The sequence below is a fragment of the Crocodylus porosus genome, unplaced genomic scaffold (assembly GCF_001723895.1).
Source record: "Crocodylus porosus isolate Cpor-Errol unplaced genomic scaffold, CroPor_comp1, whole genome shotgun sequence".
Classification (NCBI taxonomy): Eukaryota; Metazoa; Chordata; order Crocodylia; family Crocodylidae; genus Crocodylus; species Crocodylus porosus.
In genome coordinates, this window is record NW_017728943.1 from 72,264,390 (window position 1) to 72,289,055 (window position 24,666).

General features: G+C 39.7%; 1 protein-coding gene across 5 annotated transcripts in view; it reads right to left on the bottom strand.

Moving 5' to 3' along the window:
* CDC42BPA (CDC42 binding protein kinase alpha) overlaps positions 1-24,666 on the bottom strand; it is a 333,906-nt gene that overhangs the window by 51,132 nt on the left and 258,108 nt on the right. For 4 of the 5 annotated variants that reach the window (XM_019549565.1, XM_019549564.1, XM_019549568.1 and 1 more), the window contains exons 17-22: positions 24,524-24,648; positions 14,264-14,369; positions 13,512-13,660; positions 10,019-10,110; positions 6,951-7,027; positions 1,718-1,756 (exon numbers count right to left, since the gene is read on the bottom strand). In XM_019549565.1, coding sequence (XP_019405110.1) covers positions 1,718-1,756; positions 6,951-7,027; positions 10,019-10,110; positions 13,512-13,660; positions 14,264-14,369; positions 24,524-24,648 — 588 coding nt within the window. The remainder of the gene's footprint in view (positions 1-1,717; positions 1,757-6,950; positions 7,028-10,018; positions 10,111-13,511; positions 13,661-14,263; positions 14,370-24,523; positions 24,649-24,666) is intronic. The other variant, XM_019549566.1, reaches the window with a different exon arrangement.

Here is a 24,666-nt window from a genome sequence, read left to right on the forward strand (position 1 = left end):
GTGCCCCATGCACTATCCCTGCCACCTTCCTGTCACCTGGGACCACCCAGGAACACCCTGAGGCAGTGCAGGAAGGTGGCACGAGGGTGGCTGGGTGTGCTGATGGTTGGAGGTGGCAGGGACAGTGCATGGGATGCTAGAAGCCCACCAAGCCTGAGCTTCCCCGAACACACCCAGGCTTCCAGCACCCCATGCACCATGCTTTCAGGTCACCCAGTTTTCCTCCTGCCATCTTCTGGCACTGTCCTGGGGCAAGCCAGCATGTTCCTGGGCAGTCCCAGGTAGCAGGAAAGCTGCAGGGGTCAGTCCATGGGGTGTTCGAAGCCCACCAAGCCTCTCACCACTTTTCTTCCCCCACTGCGGAGCATGCCTGAGGCAGGGAGTCCTGTGGATGAATGTATCACTGCAATTTGTTACATAGCAAACTAATATACATTGGGATATGTTTTAGCTTGGTACATAACAAAGTAATTTAATTCACAGTATGCCACGCCACATGTACAGTGTGAAGAAATTAAGCACAATACACCACTGCACATGTAAAGTGTGGCATGATTAAACCACTAAAAAGGACAATCTCATCATGTGTACAAGTTGACCATACTAAGATCTTTAAATTGTTCTTAAACCACTATATGCCTAAGGGATTGTTAAAAGTACATATTGCGTGAACCACTTCTCCAGCCATTTTTCATGAAAATAGTCTTGGTGACTTCCACAAGACTGCATCCCTTAAAGGCGATAAGATTTAGCTTACAGGCTGCAGTTTAGTAAAACATGTAAGTGGGTACTTAAGTTGATTCTTGTTGATCAAAGCACTTAAGTATATGCTGAATAGGCCTTCTGAATCGGAGCCATACTGCTTAAATAGTAGAAAACACTGTGCACTGTAAACTGGGTTAAGAAAATATAATAATTTATGGATTTAACTGTACCATTAATGTTATGATTAGAGAGATTAAAGATTATCAGTCTTATTATGGAATATTGCTATTATTGCTATTTCCAATTGTATTTTGTTATATTTATCTAGATATTTGAATGTGCATATGTGGATCTATCTGTATTCCATTTAATGCTCAATACCATATAATCATATGTATATATCCACTACAAATTTAAAAATACCTCAGTGCTTAAAGATTTTTAATAGAATACACCTTAGTTTGTGCTTCTCCAACAAATGTCCCAGACCTTTTGGGTACTACAGTTTACTTTAATTACCTGTTTTCCATTACATACATATTTTTTAAAGAAAGCATATCCAGACCATAATATTTCCTGAATACGTCTCCTGGTTGCCAAATGTCTATTATCTCTAGGAAATTCCTGCAAATCTCTCCCAGGGAGCTTTCCTAATGCAGTGAAAGCAAAGAGGCCCCCACTCTGCTCATCTTTCCCTAATATGCTTCTATCTGATCCATTCTTATAATGAGGTTTTGCAACATTTCCCTTTCAAATCCAAAAGAAATAACCCAGCATCTTTAGTTACTATGGCATTATGGGCACAGAGTTTTCCCAAATACAATATTCCTAAAGCTTTTAACTCACAGCCTTAAAACAATGAAAAGGCACAGCAGCAGCAGCAGCAGCACAAGACATGCAGTGAAGTAAAATACAAGCCATAAATAGTCAACATAGAATGGTCTACACATTCAACAGTCATGTACGCCACAGGCAAAAATAAAGGGCCACACAGAGTAAGACAGCCTCTTACACGTCTGCCTTTGTTAGCTGGAATACAGGAAGGAGAGCGCTTTAACAAAGAGAGGAGGAGAACATGTTACAAAGCTTAACACAACAGCACACGTATCAGCTCAGAATATCCATCACTGTATTTATAGACAACGTGTATACACACACAATTATATACAGTGTTACAAGTAATTGAAAGACAATGTTCTCTCTACTTTGGGACTGTCATTCATAAGAAGGAACACCAAGACAAAAGAACACAGGAGGGAAAGTTATTTCACAGCCTTCAATTTTACACTGGACAATAAAGCTGTACAATGTAGACTCCATAAGACCACCTATGCATGACTCGCACAATTCATATCTTTAGCACTATCCAAGAGATGGATAGTTTCTTCTCTTGGAGGCCCAGTATGTTTAATTTAATATACCATCACGCACAGTAATTCTTCCAAAATGTCAGGAATTATCAGTGTGTAGACACAGCCAGGGCTTTTACTATAAAAGGTTGTGAACCACCATTGAACATTTCAAAGTTGTGAGCACGTGTTTCAAAAAGAGACAGTGTAGGAGGGCGAGATTCAGTCAATGCTTCATGTGCACTACTCCTACTAAGGCCAATGGGAATTTTGAATGAGAACTGATCATAGGATAATACATGAATAACGTATCAGATTTAATCACTCAGGGGATGGTGAGATGAGTAAGTCTGAGCCTTGCAAAAGGCATAGCACTGCTAATACAAGGCGTTTCTTGGTGAAAATGAGACCTCTATAGTTTAGCCCTGAGGTTGAGGACATATAAGAGATACAACTCCTTGAAAGCTTGAGAAGGCTTTCAACTGAGAGAGAAAGAACCACAAAAGCCTTCAGATTACCTGCTGCTCCAACTAAATATTTCCCTCTGTTGATACATGGAGGACTATTTTGAACCAAAAGTAAAAGTGAATTGTCAGCACAGCAAAATATCATTCTTGCTTCTTAGGCATCTGTAAGCTCCAGTCAGCAGCAGCTGGAGCACAGACTTATATTTTTAGTTTTAATAGATATAGGGAAATTATAGTCTTTCTGGCTAAAACAAATTAAAACAAACTAAACGAATTTACTACTGGCTGCAAACATCCAAGTTATTTGGATGTCAGATACAAGCCAGAGTGCATATATATATTAGTTGGTCAAATTCTATGCTGATTTACCCCCATGTGATTAGAGACTCCAGTAGACTTGCAAAATGTGTAAAATAAGGGCTCAGCTGGCTCACTATCTTGAGCTCTTCAGCTATTAACAGAGGTGTAACTAGGAATTTTGATGCTGTGGGTGGGGGGTGAAAAAGGTAGGTGCCAAATAAAAGACACTAGGTGTGTTGAGTGCTTACCTCCCTACATAGGAGCTGCTGTACCTGCAGCAGTGCTGGCTGCTGCTGCTTCAGCGGGAGCAACCTGAACATGGGGCACTGCTGCAACGTCAGTGCCACACGTGCCCCCTCAACTGGTGCTCCTCTTGTCCATACCTATTATGGTGTCAGCAGCATTTCAGGGTGAAGCGCAAAGGTTATGTGTGTAAGGAGGACAGGATACCAGCAATTTAAAACATGTATTCATATCTGATTCCAAACACTAGAGAGACTGCCCCAAACCTCAAGTGATGTTGGAGGGACAGCGATTTTTTGAACAGCTCTAACTAACTGCCCTGTCTTTCCATGTACTCTCAGATTTATTAAGCAGCAATTTTGGCCCTAGAACTGGCACACCTTTTAGGACACACTACACAAAAGGCATTCTTCTTCAAAGATAACACTCTCAGAGCGACTGTATAGAGGATGGAGGCCAGGGTCTAAGTCTAAGGTAGTGATAGTATTTTTATTATTTAAGTTCTGATTAATATAGTAATTTAAAATGTATTCAATGGACCTACAGCACAGAACATGGCTACTTAAACCTACATTTTTAATTACAATTTCTGTTTGATTTTGCCAACTTAGAAGAGGTGTTTATTGTCTTACTGGATAAATTCAATCACAATCAAATAAATGAAAATGTCATATTCAGGTCTGCAGAAAAAAGAGCATTAAGAACAAAGCAAATATTTCATGTATGAGTAAACTTTTGTTAGTCCCCCCATCCTGTGCACTCTTCTGATGTCATTCTTTCGTCCCTTATAAAGGCCTCTACTTCAAAACTGCATGTGTGTGTGTCTGTGTGATTTCATATTTACTCATGTCTCTTATAAGTAAGTTTACAAGCCTGAGACTAAAAATACTGGAAGACTAACAAGATAATGATAATTACCTTTAGCTCCCTCTAAACAAAAATTAAAGTATTAACTATACTCCCTAACATGTACTTCATTACTCATCTAAAATATTCTGAGAAGGGTGTAATATGTGTTTTTCATGGTTTATTAAAGGGAAAGATGCACTGGTTGACCTTTGCTTAATGCTTCCCCACCAAGTAGATCACTCCTTTTCAACCCAAATAGAGCAATATAATGTTCAAGATGTATTATAATGTTAACAAGAGGGTAAATTACATATTAGTATCTTTGGACATAAGAATATGTCAAAGGTGTCAGAAAGGCAACTCTTTGGCTGCATCCACACATGCAGGCATGTACACGCAGGCATGTGTGGTTTGTGGCACCACAAACTGCATGTGTAGAACATTAAAATGTGCCCCGTGTTGCAAATTTGCAGCAGGGGGTCAAAATTTGCTACCAGGATTTCCCAGTAGCAAAAAAAAAGTGGCACAGAGTATGGGAAAATAGTGCACGCTGGAACAAACAGAGGCTTGGTCCTCCAGTGGCAGTCAGAGTGTCCCCTGCCAGTCAGCCTGTCTCTACTGCTCCATTTGTGCCCTGACTGTCTTAGCATGCCAGGAGTCAGGAGCAGCTGGGCAAGGGCAGTTTGCCCAAAGCAGGACAATGTGTACTGCAACAAAGTGCATGTGTAGGGGCATGCAATGAGGCACAAAATAGTGGCACGAATTTATGAATGTAGTATTTGTGCTGCTGCAAACACATGCTCCTGCATGTCTGGACTTGGCCTTTCTGGCTTTTCTCAGTGTAATACAAATTATTATCTAATTCTTTTAACTAAGTACCACAAATATACACTCACACCCTGTCCACAGTCATGGCCTGAGACCACAGAGAATATCAATACACAAGTAAAAATTACAAGAAAAACATTATTTTTCATAGCTTTTGGTTGTGAATAAAAGATATGTTTGTCAGGGTGGGATTAGACACTACACCCTCTTTATTTATTCTTATAAAATGCCCATTTCAGTTTTATAATGGATTTTTTACAACACAGTTAATCATAATGCATTCTAATGAAATTGGGAACACAATTTTTTTGTTTTTTTTACCAAACAGTGTTATAATAGAGAGCTTTATGAAAAGTTAGAATGGTATATATTTTGAGAGAAGATTTCTAAATATTTACATCTATTAGTCTACCACTTGGATCTAGAAAATAGATAATGCAGTCAATTTACAGCTTTTAAAATGATTCAGTAACTAAGTAAGTAACCAACAAGTATAACTATTTTCCATATTTTTCCCCACATCACGAACATAAATTCCACAATAAAACACAAATAAATTGCTATGGCCAATCTGGATATGATAAAATGTAACTAACTCACTGCATAATTAATTCTAGCAATAAGATCATATTTTAATAAGTCAAAATCTATTTATTATTTTAGGGACCCCCCCTTCTAAAAATAATCAGTATGTAGAAAAAATACAGTGGTTAAAGTGACCAGAAAACTGCTAGAAAAACGTTAGTGAGAATGAATATAATATGCAACAACCAACTGAAATTCATTAAGCATCATCGTTAAGCATTTCAGGACTAAGGATAAAATAGGAGACTTCTTAGTAGATAACCCCTTAAAATGGACAAATCACAGCATTTCACCACAATGCAAAAGCATTTTTCAATGAGAAATGTCAATCCCATGCATTAAAGAGGGAAAGAGACACAGTTAAACTGTATATTTATCTACATTTATGGCCATAGATATATTAGAAATAGTACTCTGTGCTTAGAATGCAATGTATTTGAAATCATACCATTAAAGAAGTTGACTGAATTACTGGCTGAATTTAACAGCACAACCAACTAATCTCTTTTTATTGGGGGGATTTACTTGTTTGGAGATCAAAGACTTACGTCATCCATAAAATCAATCAATGAGGATGAAGAAGAAGAAGAAAAGGAATCCTATTTTAACGAACACAGCAGTAAAGAAACAGAAAGAGATGGATGAAGAGAACTATTAAGCAAAAACAAATAATAATGCCACAGCATTGCAAAAATGATTAAAGTAAAATTGTAAATGACTCATGCCAGAAAACAATTATATCCATGAAAGCAGCAAAAATATTTGTTAATTGCCTTTTGTTTCTTAGACAATTAATCTATAATCCACCCATATAAAAGCAGATTAATGCTTTTTCAACCCTTCACTTAATATAACATTTTTGCACTCTGACAGGCTTCTGTATTAAGAATAGCATGATAGATCAATACAAAACAAAATAAATGTGAACGTAAGTATAGAATTCTTTGGAGTTCAACCACTGTAACTATGCATTAGAAAAAAGGGACAAGATTTTTTCCCCCCTTAAATTTTAGGGCTCAAATTCTGCTGTATTACAGATGGCTCTGAGTATTTTCCACTGACATCAATGGGAGGCCCACAGCAAATTCTAGACTATGATATAACAGTAAGGAGAACAATTTGGTTTCCCTTTAAGTCAATGGGAGTTTTGTTACTGAGTTAAACAGAGCCAATATCTCACTCCTAGAAATTGTACATTGCTTTTGGTAAGAGAAAGTGCGAACTATACATTTCCATTTATGCGTTTTTTCTCATTTTTCAATCTACCAAGTGTTTGATCTAAAAATGAGTGCGAAAAAATATAATTTGCATTAGATATTTTTTAAATGATGGAAGGCCATCTTAATACCTTCCTGCTTTTATACACTAAGAAATTGGGAACATTTCAACATACTGGAATATTTAAAAGAACTGACTGTACTTACCATTTTTTCACAAGAAGAAAAATGACATAGACAATAATAAACCATTACCATTAACTGTCATTAAAATTATGCACAAAATGTAGATGGAAAAAGAGATTAAATACAGCAGTAACCTGTAAACACGTATGCAAACTATCCACATCATCAAAAATACGCTCTTTCCAGTACTGCGAAAGATATTCAAATGGCTGCACACTTACTTCAAATTGATCCAGAGCAGAGGTAGGCGCATTCAAAAATGCCAAGAAAGAATTCTGTGAGTCTTGGTGCTTTACACCTAGAAAACAGCAGCAATTTTTTAAGCTACAGAAAAATGACCTTTTCACGGAGGACCTTTGTCTTGCTGAATGAACATGGTTATAGGTGTTTAGTGTTTACCCAAATCATCTAAAATTGATTACAAGTTATGTCTAATGTGATAATCAGCATAAAGGAAGGTAACATTTTTGCAGACCCACAAGGTATGCAACCTATGGCTAATTGTTCTCTTCCCAGGATATATATGTCAAAGTGATGACAGATATCCTGTACCTATACGTATGGGATGTATAATGCACTGATATTGAATGTGCATGTATCCATATATAATGCACAGATATTTTTTTTTAGAAATTCTGCCCAGGGAATGTGTTGAATAAACACATAATCTGGATTCCTTCGCCACATTCTACCGCCATCCACTGCTGCCCACTTCAGAGCATTCAAAGATAGTAGAAGCCCAGGTGAAGGTGCTGCAGGTACCCTATAGTTCTGTATTACATTCCAGCAGGGCTTTTCACTGGGGATAAGGGAATGAGGTGGGAAGCATGTCAAACTTTGCATTTTGTATATGTTATTAGTGACATAACTTGGGTGTTAATGTAGCCTGGTTTGTCTAACAACTCTTCTTGTTATTCAAGACCTTATAAGTAGATACTGAATCACAAATATACAATGAATTCAAGCTGATTAATAACACCCAGAAATTATGACCACTGAGTCTTCATGAATCACTGCTTTCAAAGAGATTTAATCATTTAATCTTCTTAAAAATGTTAGGTGGTGCATGGTGGTGCATACATGCACATGTGTATACATGTGCACAACTCAGAGTTACCTTTCACATTCCTTCTATCATGGGAAATGTCAGCCTACCTGGTACAAATATACTCTTTTTTGAAAAACCAAACGTTCAAAGGAAACCTACTCCTTCTAAAACATAAAGAATGTGTTACATCTCCATTAACATTCTGGAGTAGGGGTGTTCAGTCCCTGGCCAACAGATCCAGACAGCATAGCCTCATGTGTTGAACTGGGCACTAATGATGGCACAGGACCTGGTGTATGGGGCTGGGCAGGGGCAGCGTGGGGCTCTGAGGCCTGATCCCTGCTTATGGGGGCTAGTCAAAGCCTTACAGCGCCTGATTCTGGCATGGGGAACCCAGTCTGGCCCGTAGACCAACCCTGCACCCCTCATCTGGCCTGTGGAGTTGAAAGTTGGAGCAGCACTGTTCTAGAGCTCTTGTTGGGAGCTTGGAAGTGATTCTCAATGTAGGCATTAGTCTATAGAATCAGGTTTCCCCTGTGTTATTTTCTCCCCCCTCCTAGGTTTCTGGAATACTCTTAACAAATATACAGGATGTGTCTGCTAATCTAAATGGCCTTTTCTTGGAAAACAATTTCCACGCATGATGACTTAATCTGCCAGTACTGAAGAAGATACATGCCTTTGAAAACTTTACATTGTTTGTCTTTTAGCAATCAACATCCTTCTATTTATAAGAGGCAGTCAAATTCAAATATAAGAAAGAATCTGAATTAAAATGCGTTTCTCAGTAGTAAAATATTAAATCAGCCACTTTTGAGCATTTGCTTCTGGCAAAAGTATAGTAATTGCTTCTGTCATATTTAAAATCCATTACGTTTTTAAAGTTTTACATTCTTTTCAAAAATAAAATTAAACACCTTCGTACAAAAAAGCTAAAGTTCTAACACTGAAGAAACACCATACATGGTAAAATATTTATTATTAATTCTTGTTTATGACTATCAATGTTACATGGCAGACTTGTTTAGTAACCTGACAATTAGCCAGTTTTTCAGAAGCATAGCCATTTGTAGAATATTTAATAGGCTGTTTATGGAGCTATAAATGGAAGGATAAACATATGAAAAAGTACCATTGTCCAGAAAAACTTTTTAAGGAACCGGCAGTCCCAAAATTCCTATACTGAAACTATTATGCATATTATGCATATTCTGAATATCAATGTATAACATCAAGATGAGAAAATATCAGTACACTAAATCATTTCCTATTCATCAGGTTATCAGCACCAGTTACATATGCACATTCTGTATGCCACTTTGTTGTCATGATTGTCATGCTGCACTCACAGGCATATCTAGCAGTAGGTGAAAATGAGCTGCCACAGGCTACAGTTTTGAATGCCTAGAGGTTGCAAAGCCTGTAAAATCCCTTGCATACAAATCCCAGACTGGGAACTGTTCCTGGTTTTAGATTCTAACTTGTTACTGCCCCATGCATTAGGTATTTCAGGTCTGCTTCAACAATGCAGGATACCAAGGCTTTTTTCTGCGTGGACCATAAGACACAAACTTTACAGCTACATCAGTTTGGCTGATTCTGTCAACTTATCACTTAGTGCACTTACTTTATGTTTGAAAATTACTATTTTGCAGCAATGTTGACAGGAGCAATGGGATAGGTACTGTAGAAACATCAGAATGCACTGGTACCCAAAAAACCCCAATTACATTGATTCTGTTCATGAATGTACTCCTGCGCATACACAAAAAACTGCTGCAAGACAGCGAGCCATTAAATATTATTAATGTCTTGGCAATTTTCCTTTCTTAAGGAAGATCTATCCAGAACATCCAGAAGCGCAGATAACTGACTGACCACTATTGATACTACTACTATAGCTACTACTATATTTGACAGACATTTTTTTCTGTGGGATTATTCTTTGCTTCTAAAGTTTATACAGAGGTTACTTGTGGCATGCAAATGCAAGGGAAAATAACAGTTCAAACCAAAATTACTCTTATTGGTTCAAGTGCAAAAATAAAATTAAAAAACATTACATAACAGAGCTGCTGTGGGTACATCTTACCATGAAACAGCTGTGCTCATGCTTTAGATACCAGACTCTTTCAGCATCATGGCTCTCACACTTATGCTGGAAGATGACACGCTAAGCTGATAAGATGTACCCACCACTGTGCAGCACATTCTCATGTATCTGGACACCACTTGCCATACCCTTTTCTGATCTAAGGTCTTCCGTTTCCTTTTTCAGTTTTTCAATTTCTGCTAGTAGCTCCAAGTTCTTCTTCTCTGACTCCTGCAGTTTACTTTAAAAAACAAACAAACATAATTACTAAGAGCCACTGGTATAGAGTCTCCCTTTCTCAACCCTCTTTGCATGTTATTTGGACTACTGTTTGGTTAAAATCAATGCCAGCCAAGTTGCATGGTCAAAAAAAGCATGAGGTCATCAAATGAAAGACTGAGTTCAGAATTCTGTTAGGACTTGTTTAGTACGGGACCTTAAAAAGGGAGTGAATAATTGCCTTTCTTTACCCTTTAGGTTGTCATGCCTCTATTTATGAGCAACTGTGTGAACCCATGCCCTGGGAATGAGAAGAAAAGATCAAGTTTATTTTAAAACTTAACAAATATTATTTAATTTGGTACTTCACTGCATTTGTGCTGCTCATAGACTGTAAGCTGAACTTTTTCTGTTGAATTTTTCATGAGTGAATCCATTAAAATATGTCAATAGTATAAATGTCCTGGCTACAACTGGCTATATCAGAGCTCTCTGATTCACACTCAGATTACTACTACTAACATTCATTTTTATAACACTTATCAAAAAAGGATCTCAAATAACTTCTTGAATACTAGTCATTGATCCCTCTTATCTTAGGGGTTTTATATTGCTCTCCATTGGCACAATATCTGAATAGTATACACAACACCCAGGCAGGCTGGCTAGATATTAACATTTCCATTTTACAGATGGCTAGGCCAAGACTCAGAGAAATTAATTGATTAGACAATATGCACTCAATGAATCAAGGACAGAACTCAAAATCCTTGATTCTCTAATGCTGGCTATTATAATAGCATGAACTTTTTCCATGCACAGAGTGAGTTGTTTTATGTACAAGATGTTTATTCCATATCTCATCACCCGCAATGGAAGCTGTGTAAGGAAAAACTTGATACAGTGAACTGAAAATCTTTGTACCCCTAAAAATTAAATTTGCCCTGGTATGGTTGACTTCTCATCTCCATTTTTCTTACAAATCTAGCTAAGACAGAAATTCTTCCTTTTCTTCACATTTGGGATTTATGAATCAATTCCTTCCCTTTTTCCACCACTGGCATTCCATCTAAGTGCTCAGAAAGGTACATTATAGCATTGAGGAATTTAAAAGAGGCATCAGCAGATAGCTTTGTAAACTAGTCTAATCTCTTTGTTCAGAAAGAGAGAATTCAAAGGTTACCTTAAACTAAACTACAGTACCTTGCCTAGGGGTAGCACAAACACGGCAAATCTTATTTTAAAACTATTATTACCACAGTACAGTGTGTAATCAATTTTGTACTGTATATATGTTTCGTGGCAGAGCACCTTTGGTGCCCACCACTTCAAGGGCAGAAAAAGGGTGGCAGCCAGGTGCCTGATGAGGGCAGCCATTTTGCCCCAGGGATATAAACTGGGCTGCAGGTTGCTGCAGGAAGGAAGGAAGTAACATTAGGCTGAGAGGCTGCTCTGGCCAGAGTCAAGAGGTAAGGGCAGGGGCTATGGGGAGGAGGTGACCCCTTGTCCTTGGTAAGACAGAAAACTGCACCCTGCCGGGGAAGGATGGCCTGGTCGGGCTCCTAGTGGTGTGGGAGATCCCAGGAAATGCCAGGCCTGTTACCTCCCCAGTGAAGGGTGGGTCAGGGCACCTTATTACCCCAGCCCCACATCCCTAGTGTTGTTCTAGCAAGCAGGGTAGCCCAAGGCTCGTTATGGAGCCCTGAGGCAGAGCTCAGGCTGGAGAAGGGACCTGGGGTCGCACCCATGTTGTGGGATAAAGCCTAGGGATGCGAGTGAGATCCTGGGAGAGAGAGGGTGATGAGTAATGAGACCCGGTGAGAGGGGCGATGATTAGAGCATCCCTGTGAGTGTGGGTGAGTGAGGAAGCCCAGTGGAGGTATACTGGCCCGGCGAGGAGCCAGGAGCAAAATAGGCCTATAGTTGTAGAATCACTCAGCTAACACTCAGGTCAGGGTAGCAGGAGACATCCAACAGACTGTGCTGGGGCTGACCAAGGAGAAGAGAGCTAAGCCTAATGCCAGGTGAGGCCAGGAGGGATGAGTGTGGCCCCTGAAAGAGGGTAGTATGAAAGAGGCTGGGTGAGTAAAGAGAGTGAGTGGGATCCCAGTGAGAGAGGGGTAGCATGAGAGTAGCCCTCTGCGGCTATAGAGAAGCGCTACACTTGTGCGCCTAGTCTGCTCCATAGGCTGGAGAAGTAACACTAGAGTAACATCTGTGAGGCACGGGACCCATGGAGGGGAGATCGGAGCAGGTATTAAGGCCCTTGTCAGCAGGGCAAGTAATGGGTAGCCTCCCGCCTTGAAAAAACTCTCATATTTTTCCATCAAGGTGTGGCAGGTGAGAGAAGTGGGTAGTTGCCCTAGGAGCAGGGCAGCCAGCAAAAACCTGATGAGGAGGCTACCCTGTTACACGTTTTTAACACAAATTCTAACAATACTCATAGGTGCCATGTGACTGACATATACTTTAAGACATACACATTAAAGAGCCATATTCTCCCATTTTAAGGAATCAAGATGCCTATTTTTTTAAATAAAGTGAGGTTAGAGTACATAAAAGGTACCAAACTGATAGCCCAGTATACTGGCAGCCTTCTGTTTTCCAGTGGAAAAGGTGCATCCTTAGGAAGTACATGCTTTGCTTATGACATCCCTTAATCCTGATTTGGAAGGATCACTTCTAGGCATGACAAAAGCTGCTTAGTCCTTATGTTTGTTCTGTCATTAGCTTCTCTGCTCAGATTACCAACAAGGGACACTGTCAATGCCAGTTTCAGTGGCTGATGTTGTGATGTGGGCTCTTTTGTATTGGGCTTAATGTCACCAAATTTAATTTTTCCAGGCCACCAAGAAGAATTTTTTTAGTTCCAGCTTTTGGTCTCTTCTGACCTGGAGTGGTTTGGAGTTGGTGACCCAGAACTCAAATGCTCTGTATCCCATTATTAAGTCCCTGTTTCAGCCAGTCAACCTAACCAAATGAACTGCATGATCAAAATAAAGGAGAAATCAAGGAAGGAATCTTGAACTCAACAGGCAGGTTTTGCTCCTGTACAAATCAACATGTGATAATTGGTTTTCTTTTCTAATTCAATAAAGCTGTCAGTGACAGGATGGGAATATACATCTCAAAACAGTCCAACTAAACTGTTGTTTGTTTTGAGCTAACACTGTAAAACATTTGTGGGAGAGATTGATTTATAAGAAGCACCCCTCCTGGAGAGAGAAAATCTCTAAAGAACTCCAGATTTTCACAATAACTCTTTTTACAAAATTCAAAAGGGTATGGTCTGTTTTTAGGCACTGCACATCATTCATCAGCAGATGCTGACAAATGTTCAACACTTATAACTAGATGGTCTCTCCCCATAAGGCTTCCCTTAAACTACTATAGTGAATTTCCACTTGAACTATTCCATCTTACCATTCTGTAGAAATACTGGAAGCTTTAACTTTATTCAACTCATCTTGAATGGCCTGTTTGGCTCGGATTTCTGCATCAAGAGCTGACTGCAGTTCCAACCTTGCTGACATATCTAGTTTTGCGAAGCGGCGCATCTTCCAGGGCATGTCCTATTAAAAAAGGGGGAAGAGGAGGGGGAGAAAGAGAATGCAATTAATTTTAACACTTTTTTGTTCCACAGACTATTACGTTCTTGACATGAGGGTTCATTAATCCCAAAAGGACTTTGGGGACTTTCCAAGCACATTATCTCTTTTTTTAAAACCCAAGCAATAAAAGAAGAAAATGACCATCTCATGTTTTCAGTCTCATATGTAAAGTGACTTTAAGATTCCCTAGTCTTTATGTGCCTAGATTTCAATGACAACTATGCTAAGACTCGCACACAAGGGAATGATCCTTCAAAGCCAAAACTTTCCAGGATGTGACAGTGCAGATTTTCTTCACATCTGCACTTTTATACAAACATCCACTCAGCAAATTAACCCAAGACTTCATGGGGCCAGCCACCTAAAAAAAAATCATATTTTAAAAGGGATGCTGCTTAACTAATTGACAAACCATAAATCTGGGGATTCCTTCATTACGGATGTCCATAAACTTTTTGCAAGATTCTCATGAGATATTTCTACAGAAAAAATATTATTTAATCAATCCCCACCCCCCTCGTTTTTTAACAAAATGCTATCAATACTGTAATTTTTGATCCTTACCGTTGCTCTTGCACCCAAGCTCGAGTTCTTCAAGGCTTCTAATTCTTCTGTCATTTTGGATGCTAAAGCTTGGAGATACCCTCTGGCATCTTTTTCATCACTTACCCTAAAATTAGAAAACAAATGCTTTAAAGCAAAGGAACAATGGATCTACATGAAAGGCAACTTTGACACTCTCTGCCATTCTGCACAATTTATATAGAACAGGCTACTAAAGCAACAACAAAAAAAGAACCAAATATCAAAGGTTCAGTAAGCAAATAATACATATCTGCATCATGATCAGCATTAGTGACGGAAGTTTGGACTGTACTTTTAGAAGTCATTTAAAAATGAAAGATCCCACCTACAAAAGAACAGTTACCGTAACATCAGAGTTAAGAGTACTTTCTCAGAAGATATTATTATTATTATCCCTGTAAAATATTATTGTAATTGATTCTCCCTCTTTCTTACAATAGCTTATAAGCAGCCTATGCTAGAGGTTAGCATCTTATTCCCTGTATTTCCTTTCATAAAGCATGCCTCCTGTCTGTGACCATGTCAACAAAAGTCTTCTCTTAGAAGACATGAGACTCACTGTATAGTCCACGATGATGGGTATTCTTCATACCCTAGAATGATTCATTGCAAATGTAAACCCTTCCTTTTACAATGATTTTGCAGAAAATCATTCTTCTTGGCACATGTAGGATGTAAGAAAAATGAGCTGCCAAGATTTATCTTAATAGAACTGAATAGCTTAGGGTAATATCATCCCTTAATCTTACATGTCTGGATCTTGAAATTTTAAATTTATGCACAGCTGGTATATCAAAATTCTGTATAACCAAAGCTTATCCAAACTGCAGATTGCCAAATCCTAAAAGTGCTAGTTGTGCCATACAGTGTGGAATGCTGGATAGAAAAGGCCACTGTCTTTGCACACAGTGGCCCCTAAATAAACTAACTTTTAGGGCAGGAGGAAATCTTGTTTCTTTACTTAACCTCTCCTTACTGCCATTTAAATTAGCCGAGTTGGATTTAGGAAAAGACTGACTTAGAATGGTGAATTTTATTACCTGGCAACTTCAGTTCAGGGACTAACTTCTCTGTCTACCTATCCCATCAAAGTTAAGCCTGTTTATTGTTTTTGAAACATTCCTTAATGGAAAACTTACACTTTTTCTATGTATTATTTAGATCTATTGGCAGTTTTTTACAATTTATGACTGATATTTGACTGGTCAATTAACTGACCTTTATACCCTACCCTAGTTCCATGTCTGCTGTGGCCTTTTCAGAGTGCATTTACATAGTTAATAAGGCTAAATAAAGTGTTATTGGTAAGAAGCTTATGTTTAGCTCTCTAATTGGAATTTTGAGTTCCAACGTAGATCTGGAAGTAGTCATCACAAGTAAAGACAGAAAAGGTACACCCAAATCCTGGAATCTCATGGCCAAGACTGGGATCCCTATGGTATTTTCAGAAATAAAGGCACAACCCAGATGTCTGTGTGAGGCAAAGGATATGATCCAGAAATAAGGCATTGATCATTTACATACTGCATTTACTGTTAAAACTAGCATCTTAAGCTGTATACACAAAGACATATAAGGGACACAAGGAGAATGGTATATGTAATCTAGAGGAGAACAATACCAAAAACCCATGAATTTACTAGAAAAGCAAGGATTTTTCTATGTTGTTTTTCCTACTGGAGCTCACAATTTAGTTAATAATAATAAAAAATGAATACATGGGTGAAATAAAGTACAGCTAAAGTGAAGTGAAGCAAAGTGAAATAAATAGGAGATTTGCTGTTACTTTAAATGAAGCCAGGATTTTATAATAGGTATGCTGGAAGAAGTTGGGAGCTGTGTAGGAACCATGCATGAGATTTTTTAAAGGTATCTATATGTAAATACATACATTTGGAGTGGAGATTTAAGGAAGAGGGCAACTCTTTGAGCCATGAAAAAGAAAATAGTTACAAGGTATAAAAAGAGCCATTAAAAAAGAATATGCTTAGGCTATATGTAAGGTGCAAGAGGGAAGTAGGATGAAAGGAAGAAAGAAAGGAGTTGCATGAAGCTTTTAATATGAGAAGGAGAAACTTTATTTTGATGCAGAAAAGAAACAGAAATTGCCGGTAGCAGGATGCAGAAGGAGGGAGAGTTCAGGAATCATATTTGTTTGGCTTCCTTAGAAATAGTTTTTCTAGGGCACATAGCAGATCACTTCTGTCACAGGGTGAGAAGGACAAGAGATTAAAAATACAGATGTGAAGTGAATTCACTTTCACTGTTACCAATTTAACAATGAAAGTATTTCAAAGATCCATCTTGCTTGTCACCAATTATGAGTCTGCTTTTTTCATGAGTTTCTCACCACAAACAGCAAAAATCCTTTCCTTCCTTGGTTTTATAATTAGCTGCACTTTTGGGCCCAAGAGGCTGTAAAGCTGGGGTTGTTAAGACTGCTTGTTTAAAAGAAACTGCTTTTACAGAGGCTTATTTTTTTAAAATCTCATTTTCACTTAATCTCTCCTTGAGGCAAAACCATGAGTGTAACATCTGATGATCTTCTAGCCCCTTACAATTTAAGAATCTATGAAAAAGAGGATGGTAAATATGAAATCCTGACTTCACTTTTGTTGGAGTGCCTCTGTTACACCTGACAAACACTAGATGGCAACAGGCTCTAAAATTTCACCTTCATATTGATTGGACGTGCAGCCCCACTACCTCTTGCACTTGTTTTAAACCTAATAAAAACTGCCAGCGAGTCTTACTAGTACTCGTATCTTTGCTATAGTCCTTTAGCAATGGTAAAAGAAGCCTGAGGATCCTAAGGTCCTCTGAATCTACCATATGCAGCTTCTTTCTTATTCAAGAACTAAATTATTTAAACACGTATAGCAGTGTCCCTTGATGTCTCTTTGGATGGTCTATTTATACGCATCCACTCAAGAGAATTAAGAAAAACAGAGAGATGATAGACACTCTTGTGAGGTCAAGTTTCACTCTTTACCAGAGCCTGTAAAGAATTTTCTAACAAAACAGTTCCGACAAACCAATATAGGAAACCTGTCTGGTTGCCCACCAGCAAACATGGTGGGCTGCTGAGGAGCTCTGGCTTCCAGGAATGGAAGCACCAGAGTATCCCCTCCATGCAAACTCCCTCAGTTTCAGGGTGAACACGAGTTCCTATGGGACCAGAAGGCTTTGAGTTACACGTAGCCCGGGTGTACACAGGGTATGTACTCCCCTCTGCTTCTCTGAATTGAAGGGGGTTGTCAGCAGGCAGAGAGGTGTTGTGGGAGGGAAATGTCAACCACACAGTTTCCCCTTAGTTCCCTACAGAGTCAGGCCGGGACCCCACTGCTTACCTATATACATGTTTATTAATATACAGGTAACAATATTTACGAACTCATGAGAGAAAAAGGGTACATATATACAATATTTAGATCACTAAACACCGTTATGCTCTACAATCAAAGGCCCCAGGGTCCCCTACTTCAAAGGGTAAGGGTTCCTATGCAGGTAAGTAGCTGTTGGCAACACGTAAGCACAACAAAGGCAGATATACAACAGGTAACAACAGGTAAGTTCAGGCAAAACAACAAGTAGATACAGATAAACCTCAAATAGATGACAAAACCCAGGTCACATTAAAGGATAACTATATATAAATATAAGTATACATATATAACTATTTACAAAAATACAAGACACCAGTTCTGCAACTCCCCTTTCAGGTACCCACGTGGCCAAGATCACCAGGCGTTCCTGCAGGGTGCCAAACCCTGGCACCACTCCTAAGGGAAGTAGGGGAGGGTCCCAGTACTTCCTCAGCCCCTGATGGCCACCCCCCCAGGGCTTCCTACCCCATGGGGACCCATTCCCCAGGTACTCATGAATGCGGGGAAGCAGATCGGGAGGGGCTCCTGGGACCACCCAAGGCCCTGCCTTATGCCCTCTGTAGGGGCTCGGGCCACCTCATGTGGGTTCTGAAACCCAGGCTCCACCTTTTGCCCCCTGTTGGGGCTTGGGCCACCTCGTGTGGGTCCCAAAACCCAGGCTCTGCTGCATTGTGCTGGTGCCTCCTGGGTACCTGGCCTCACACCAGGGAAGGGTAGCAAACCCGAGTGGCCTGGCACCTCCTAGGTGCCCAGCCTCACGGGAGGGGTAGTGAACCCAAGCAGTGAGCAGCCTGGCACTACTTCCAGGATTTGGGACACCATGCACTGCTGCATGTACCAAGCCCTCAGCTACATGCCGAGGGTAGCATACTCGAGCTGCCATGTGCAGCTCTCAGAATCTGGCCGCCCCATGCACCGCTATGTGCACCAAATGTCCAGGGACCTGAACTGCCTCCCACAGCTCCCAGGACATGCCCTATGCACTGCTCTGTGCGCTGAGGGTCTGGGGACCTGAGCTGACTCCTGCAGCTCCTAGGGTCTGCCCTGTGCACTGCTCTGCACTGCTAAGGCTGTAGCTGAAGCCACTTGCTGTGCCCATCCTGCCAAGAGTCTTCCAGGGCTCTTCTGGGCTACTACTTTTGCCCACTAGGCAGCTCTCCCCAGCTTTTCTTAGCCCTGCCTGCTTTGGCCCCTGATGCATCTGCTGCGTGATGGGCATGCAGCTCCTTTTATTCACCCTGGAGGCTCCACCTCCGAAGGCTTGCCTGACCTGCAGAACACAGGCTTCAGCCAGGTCTGGGAGGCTCTTTGCTCCCCACCACCTCTGTGTAAGAGGCAGGGCTGGCCTCTTATCCCCAGCCCTTACCTGATTGGTGGATGGGCTCCACCAATCTAAATGAAGATTTTCCAAACCTGTTTGAGCCAGGCTGCATCGGTAAGTCCACCACATACATGCACTGTTGTCCTCAATCTTATCTGGAGATGTTTCCCTTTAACTGAACAGACTGGAACCTGTCTCCTAGAATGGTGTTTCTCAGCCTGTGGGTTATGACCCAAAAGTGGATTGCAAGAATATATGAAAGGGTGATGAACAAACTTTAAAAATAGATTCTCCTTTAAAGGAGAAAAACATGCAAAACTGTGGCTTTTCCTTGTAGGCTGCCAGAGTTCCAGTCTGCAAGGGGCTCTCCCCATACCCCACACACCCACCCCTTGCCCCACACAGTGAGAGGCTAGGGCCAGAGGGTCAAGAGTGAGGGGTACTGGACTGGCCATCAAGGTTTACAGATTGATCCCAGTCCAAAGAAAGTTGAGAACCACTGATCTAGAAGAGAGAGGCTTCTGCTGATTTGGAATTGAAGAAACTCCTATCAGTTCTATTATCTGGATGAGAAATCAGTTCTTATCATTTAGAAAGAGTTCTAGCTGGGAAAAAATGCAACCTAAGGGTATCATAGACCACAATCCTACTGCAATGTGCATCTGATCTGGCAATCATCCAGGTAAGGGGTGGTTGTGAACTCCTGTCTTCTTAAAAAGGACGTTTCCTCTTGCAAGTAAAAACAATTTTATTGCAACAATCTAGTTGGTCTAATAAAAGATATCACCTCTACCATGAATTCCGATTCCTTCTTCCTCTTGTCAGGCATTTTATGAACACTCTCAGTGCTATGAAGAACCTTGTATAGTTAAGTCTCAACTGAGAATCTTATGTACTTGCTCTGGGTTTAGCAAATGGCAGTGTGGAAGCAAACATCCTGTAAGTAGGGAGCTTTGAACCACTGATGAACCAATCACTTGACTGTCAGCACCAGGTCCCAGGGATCAGGCTGGAAGTAGCCCTGCAATGGCAAGATTGGAATCTGGAGAATTTTATGCCTCATCCCATATATCACACAACTTGTTATTCATGCACATTTGACATGACAGGATGCATGATTTTTGGGACGGGTCATAAATTTCCTCAGATCCTAATCACACCATTATTTTAATGTCTGCCAGGGGCCTAATTGATTTGCCAGAGTTTATAAAGAAAGTCTGAAGCTGGCCCAGAAACTGAATTCAGATAAGTTAAGGAGCTGTCCACTTGCTTTGTTCTCAAGTAGTTGTATTTTAATGTAAAACCAAGCTGTCTTTTTAAATATGAAGTTTTACCCTTTTTTCAAGGAAATATTTTGAAGGCCCAGCAGTTTCAACTGGGAAAAAATGCACAAAAAGTTTGATGTTCCTAAGTCTCTGGTCTCTTTCAAATGTTGTTTTCTGGGTCAACATACATCTTCTGAATGATGTGAACTTTGCTCATGTACAATGTAAGAGACCTCAGAGAGGATTTATATTTTAACTTCAGAAGCAGACAACAGGCCACTACTGATATTCCAGTCTACAGATGTATAGGATAAAATGTTAGCCACTAATAGTTGAGGCAAACTGATATCCTACAATTTTAAAAATCTCTGCACTCTCTATTTTTAAAAGGAAGTAAGTTCTGCACTAATTTTCCAATTATTCTTCATAATAGTACATTTAATACACAATAGAAAAACATCACATTAGATAATTAAGTATCTCAGCACTCTTGTAAGATAACTCAATGCCATTTTTGCCATTTTTACAGAAGGATAAGCTGCAGCACAGACATAGACACAGTTAAGTGCCCTACATGGACTTCTAATGAATTAGTAGCAGAGATTTCTGGTCATCTCTTTTCTGTTACAGGTCTGAATATATTATCCCTAGCTAGCTGAAAGCCTTGTATTTAAAGCTGACTGTTATACCATTAGATGCAATGAATTTCTTTGCATCCAGAGGAAAATTCATAGTTGACTATACAAGTCTCATGATTTGTTGCTTCTGTCAAGGATTGATGAGTAGTTTGGAAAATAATGGCTTGTCAATCCAAGAGTTCCATTACAGGTGTGGATAGTCTAGGAGGCTCTATTGTTATCATGTTAAAATTTTCAATTAGAGTTTTGTTCCAACTGTTTATTACCCTAAGAGACCATAAATACTGAAAGCTTTTTAATACAGTGGAAAAATGAAAAGGTTTTTGTAGCTGCTCCACAGTGCAGACACTAGAGAGTATGATATGTAAGCAGGGACAAGGGTTACAGTAATATGATTGCAATTATTTCCATGCTACAAATATTGAGAAAAGGAAGAATAATTTAGGATGGTTCAAGGAGGGAGGGATTATCATGGAGTAATGAGGTGAGCAAGAGAAAGAGTATTAGATTATGGCAAAGTGTCTCAAAGGAAATGATGAAATTCTGACAGCTTGTGTTATTTAAAATTAGATGTAGGGAACATCAACTATTGTAGGGAACATCAACATCCTGACTGGGGAGATGTTTGAAATTTAATAGCACCCATTTAAAGACTAATTTATTTCTTAAACTGCTTACTTTTTACTCCTTGTGGCACTCTTAAAACCATCTCATAGGGTGGCAGGGTGGACAGGGCACCCATGGTGGTAGTGGAGCATGCAGTGTTCAGTGCTGGCAGGGGCTGCTCAGCAAGTCAGACTAGGGGTAAGGCGTGGGTCATTAGACCCCTGAAGGAGGCAGCTATCCCTGTGGAAGGTGGAAGGGGGTGACAGTGGCCTTTGGTGCAGAGGCTGGTGCCAGAAGAAGGCAGCAGGGGAAGGATCCTGACATGCCCTGATCTTTCTGATATCTGTCCCCTCCCTGTCCTCATCTCTGCCTAAGGGGATAAGCATGGCCATTCCCATATATCATTCCCCACAGCCTCTCCCATCAGTTCCAGAAGCATGACAGGAGCTGGACTGAAAAAATGTAGCTATGTGCCCTACTGACCATCCACTCATGCATTTGTGGCACAGCGTGTCACACAGCACAGGGTTGGTTGACACAGGGTCTGCTGGTGGACAAGAGCTTTAATTTTCAGCCCAGTTCCTTCTCTCACTCCTCCCAATCTCTTGGAACTGATGTAAGGGGTTATGGAGAGCACTGCCAGGATTTTGGGGTGGGTTCAGGGTGCTTGGCATGGGGAAGTGCCAGCGCTTACCTCTTCTCACAGGGTCTGGGTGCTGCATCACCCCTCAAAGGAGCTTGCGACACCTCCGTTGAGAATCACTATTCTAGAAAATCTGATAATTCTTTTCCTCCTATTTATGATTCTGTGAATCTGCCACAGCAGACTAAGGCTGTCATGTGAACTGAAACTGAACATGCTTTGGAAGAAAATTAAGGACTTACACATGTCCCAAAACATTGGCACCCTTTAGAATAAGAAAGTATTATGTCAGGCTCTCATAAAACAAATATCACTCCTACCAATGCTAAAAAGAGTGCTCTATATATGCATGCAGAGAAATACATCATTAAGTGACAATGTAATTTCAGTACGCAGTGCTGAACTGTATGTAGAAAGCAGACGGATGCCACAAGATTATCTGAGAAACACAAATGGAAGAGTACAGGCCAAAACAGCAGTCACTTGAGCAAAGGAATAGCTAAGCATTGTTGAGTGAAGGCTATTGGATATCCTTGAGCTGGGAAAAAGTAAAAGAAGATAGATTTATGTAACATTTAAACATGTAAATCTAGATAGATTTCTCCTTGTCTTCTTTTTGTTTATCCCTGAATGTCCTATGTTCCTACAAAAGTCCTTTTTATTCTTAGGAAGAATAATACAATGTAATTGAGCTCAGTGAATAAGAGGTCTGATTTTGGTTTTGAACATTATACATTTAAATAGCTCTGAGGTATGTTTTCATTAAAAATCCTTGCTGGTTACATACAGTTTTCTTTCAGTCTGACTTGGTTGACAACATTCATGACCTTTCCAGTACCATCTCAACAGCAGCAATCAAAAATATTTGCACAGAAAAAAAGCCAGCACAGAATGGAAGGAGAGAGAAAATAATTTACTATATAACTATCTGCAAAAATGTCATCCATGGCCAAGTGAAACAATACACAATCATGGCTGACTTGACTTCCTCCAGAGTTCCCATGTACTGGTTTATAAAGGCTTTAATATGTTAATTCACAACTGAGGTTTGGTTATTTCAGACATTACACTAGACATTTCAGACATTACAATAACACCCTTTAAGAAAACCCTGATTTTTGCATATAACGATTGACTTCTTTTTTCCTCCACCTTGATTTCATTTACACAAATTAAATTATTTTGAACAACTCTGAAACTACCATCTTAATTTATTCAGACTTAGGGCTGGCATAGAATCCATTACACTTAACAGCTGTTTGGGAGAACTAGAGATACAAAGGGTTTGAAAAAAACACTCATTGCTGCTGCTGTGGAAGTGATGCCTTGAGAGAATATGGACTTGCCTGCACATGGATTTGAAGTATGTATATCTATGTAACAAAATACATTGCTTGTAATAGGTCCATAGTTCCCAACATGTATTGAGTGGTAATATTAAAAAAGCTTTGTCTGAAAATGTCTAAAAGTTATGCTGATGTCACAACAGCAAACTAACCAGGTCTCCTTAAAAAGACAATGTTTATTCATTTCTGTTTTGACCAAATAAGGGCTTTGATTATTCAGACAGTATAAAACAAGATAAAAGGGAAAAAAGTTTAAGAAACAAACAAAATAAAAAAATATTAGTGTACAATACAGATACCCCACAAAAGTAACTGATCTATAAAAAATATCTGGATGCAGTTTGTTTTCATATAAATTCAACATTACAATGGGCCAAAAAAGCAAAAAATATTTTAAAATCACTAACTCTTAGTAAGACCTTTCTCATTCCATCAACAGTTGAAATTCATACTTTTCCCTTAGTGTATTAGAAATAGACAGGCTGCATTATAAACATAATGTGACAGTTTAATGAAAGCATTATTAGCAAGGTCACTTGAACACCATTTTCCATGCGTTAGACCTAAGTGCTTGCACTCTGAGAATAGTTTCTCTCTCCATAACATTGGATATAAATTCCATTAAGTTTATTTCACTCCAGGGAAGTTCATAATGCAGGAGAAGTGATACAATTCCTCACAGCCACTGCTTTTCCCAGACTTGCTTTTCCTTAAAACAGCAAGCAAGGCACATGATTCCTTTCAACATTTTTCCAAAGCTACAAGCCACACCTAGTGGCGCTAATTCTTTCATGGTTTAACAGTTTTATTTGAAAAGACAATTTTGCTCTTAAGAAGGAACATGATTTTCTAAACCCAGAATGTAATGAAACACCCAGGAAAAAAATGTAGTTCCAACCTAACATGTTGGAGATTTTCTCAAGGGAGCTGGGGTTTTCTGATGCAACACACAAATAAAAAATGCACTAGCAGCCCTACCCCATAACTATCCTATATCAAGGGCATCTGCCATGACATTAGAGTTGGGTACTTACCACTGGATGATCTCAGTAATCTGGGCTTCCCAATGTGCCACAGATTCCTTTTTGTCTGCCAGGTCTCTCATCTCTTCCTCCAGCTGTCGGTTGTTCATACTTAGTCTCTCAAACATGGTGGTGAGCTGAATGATAATGTCAAA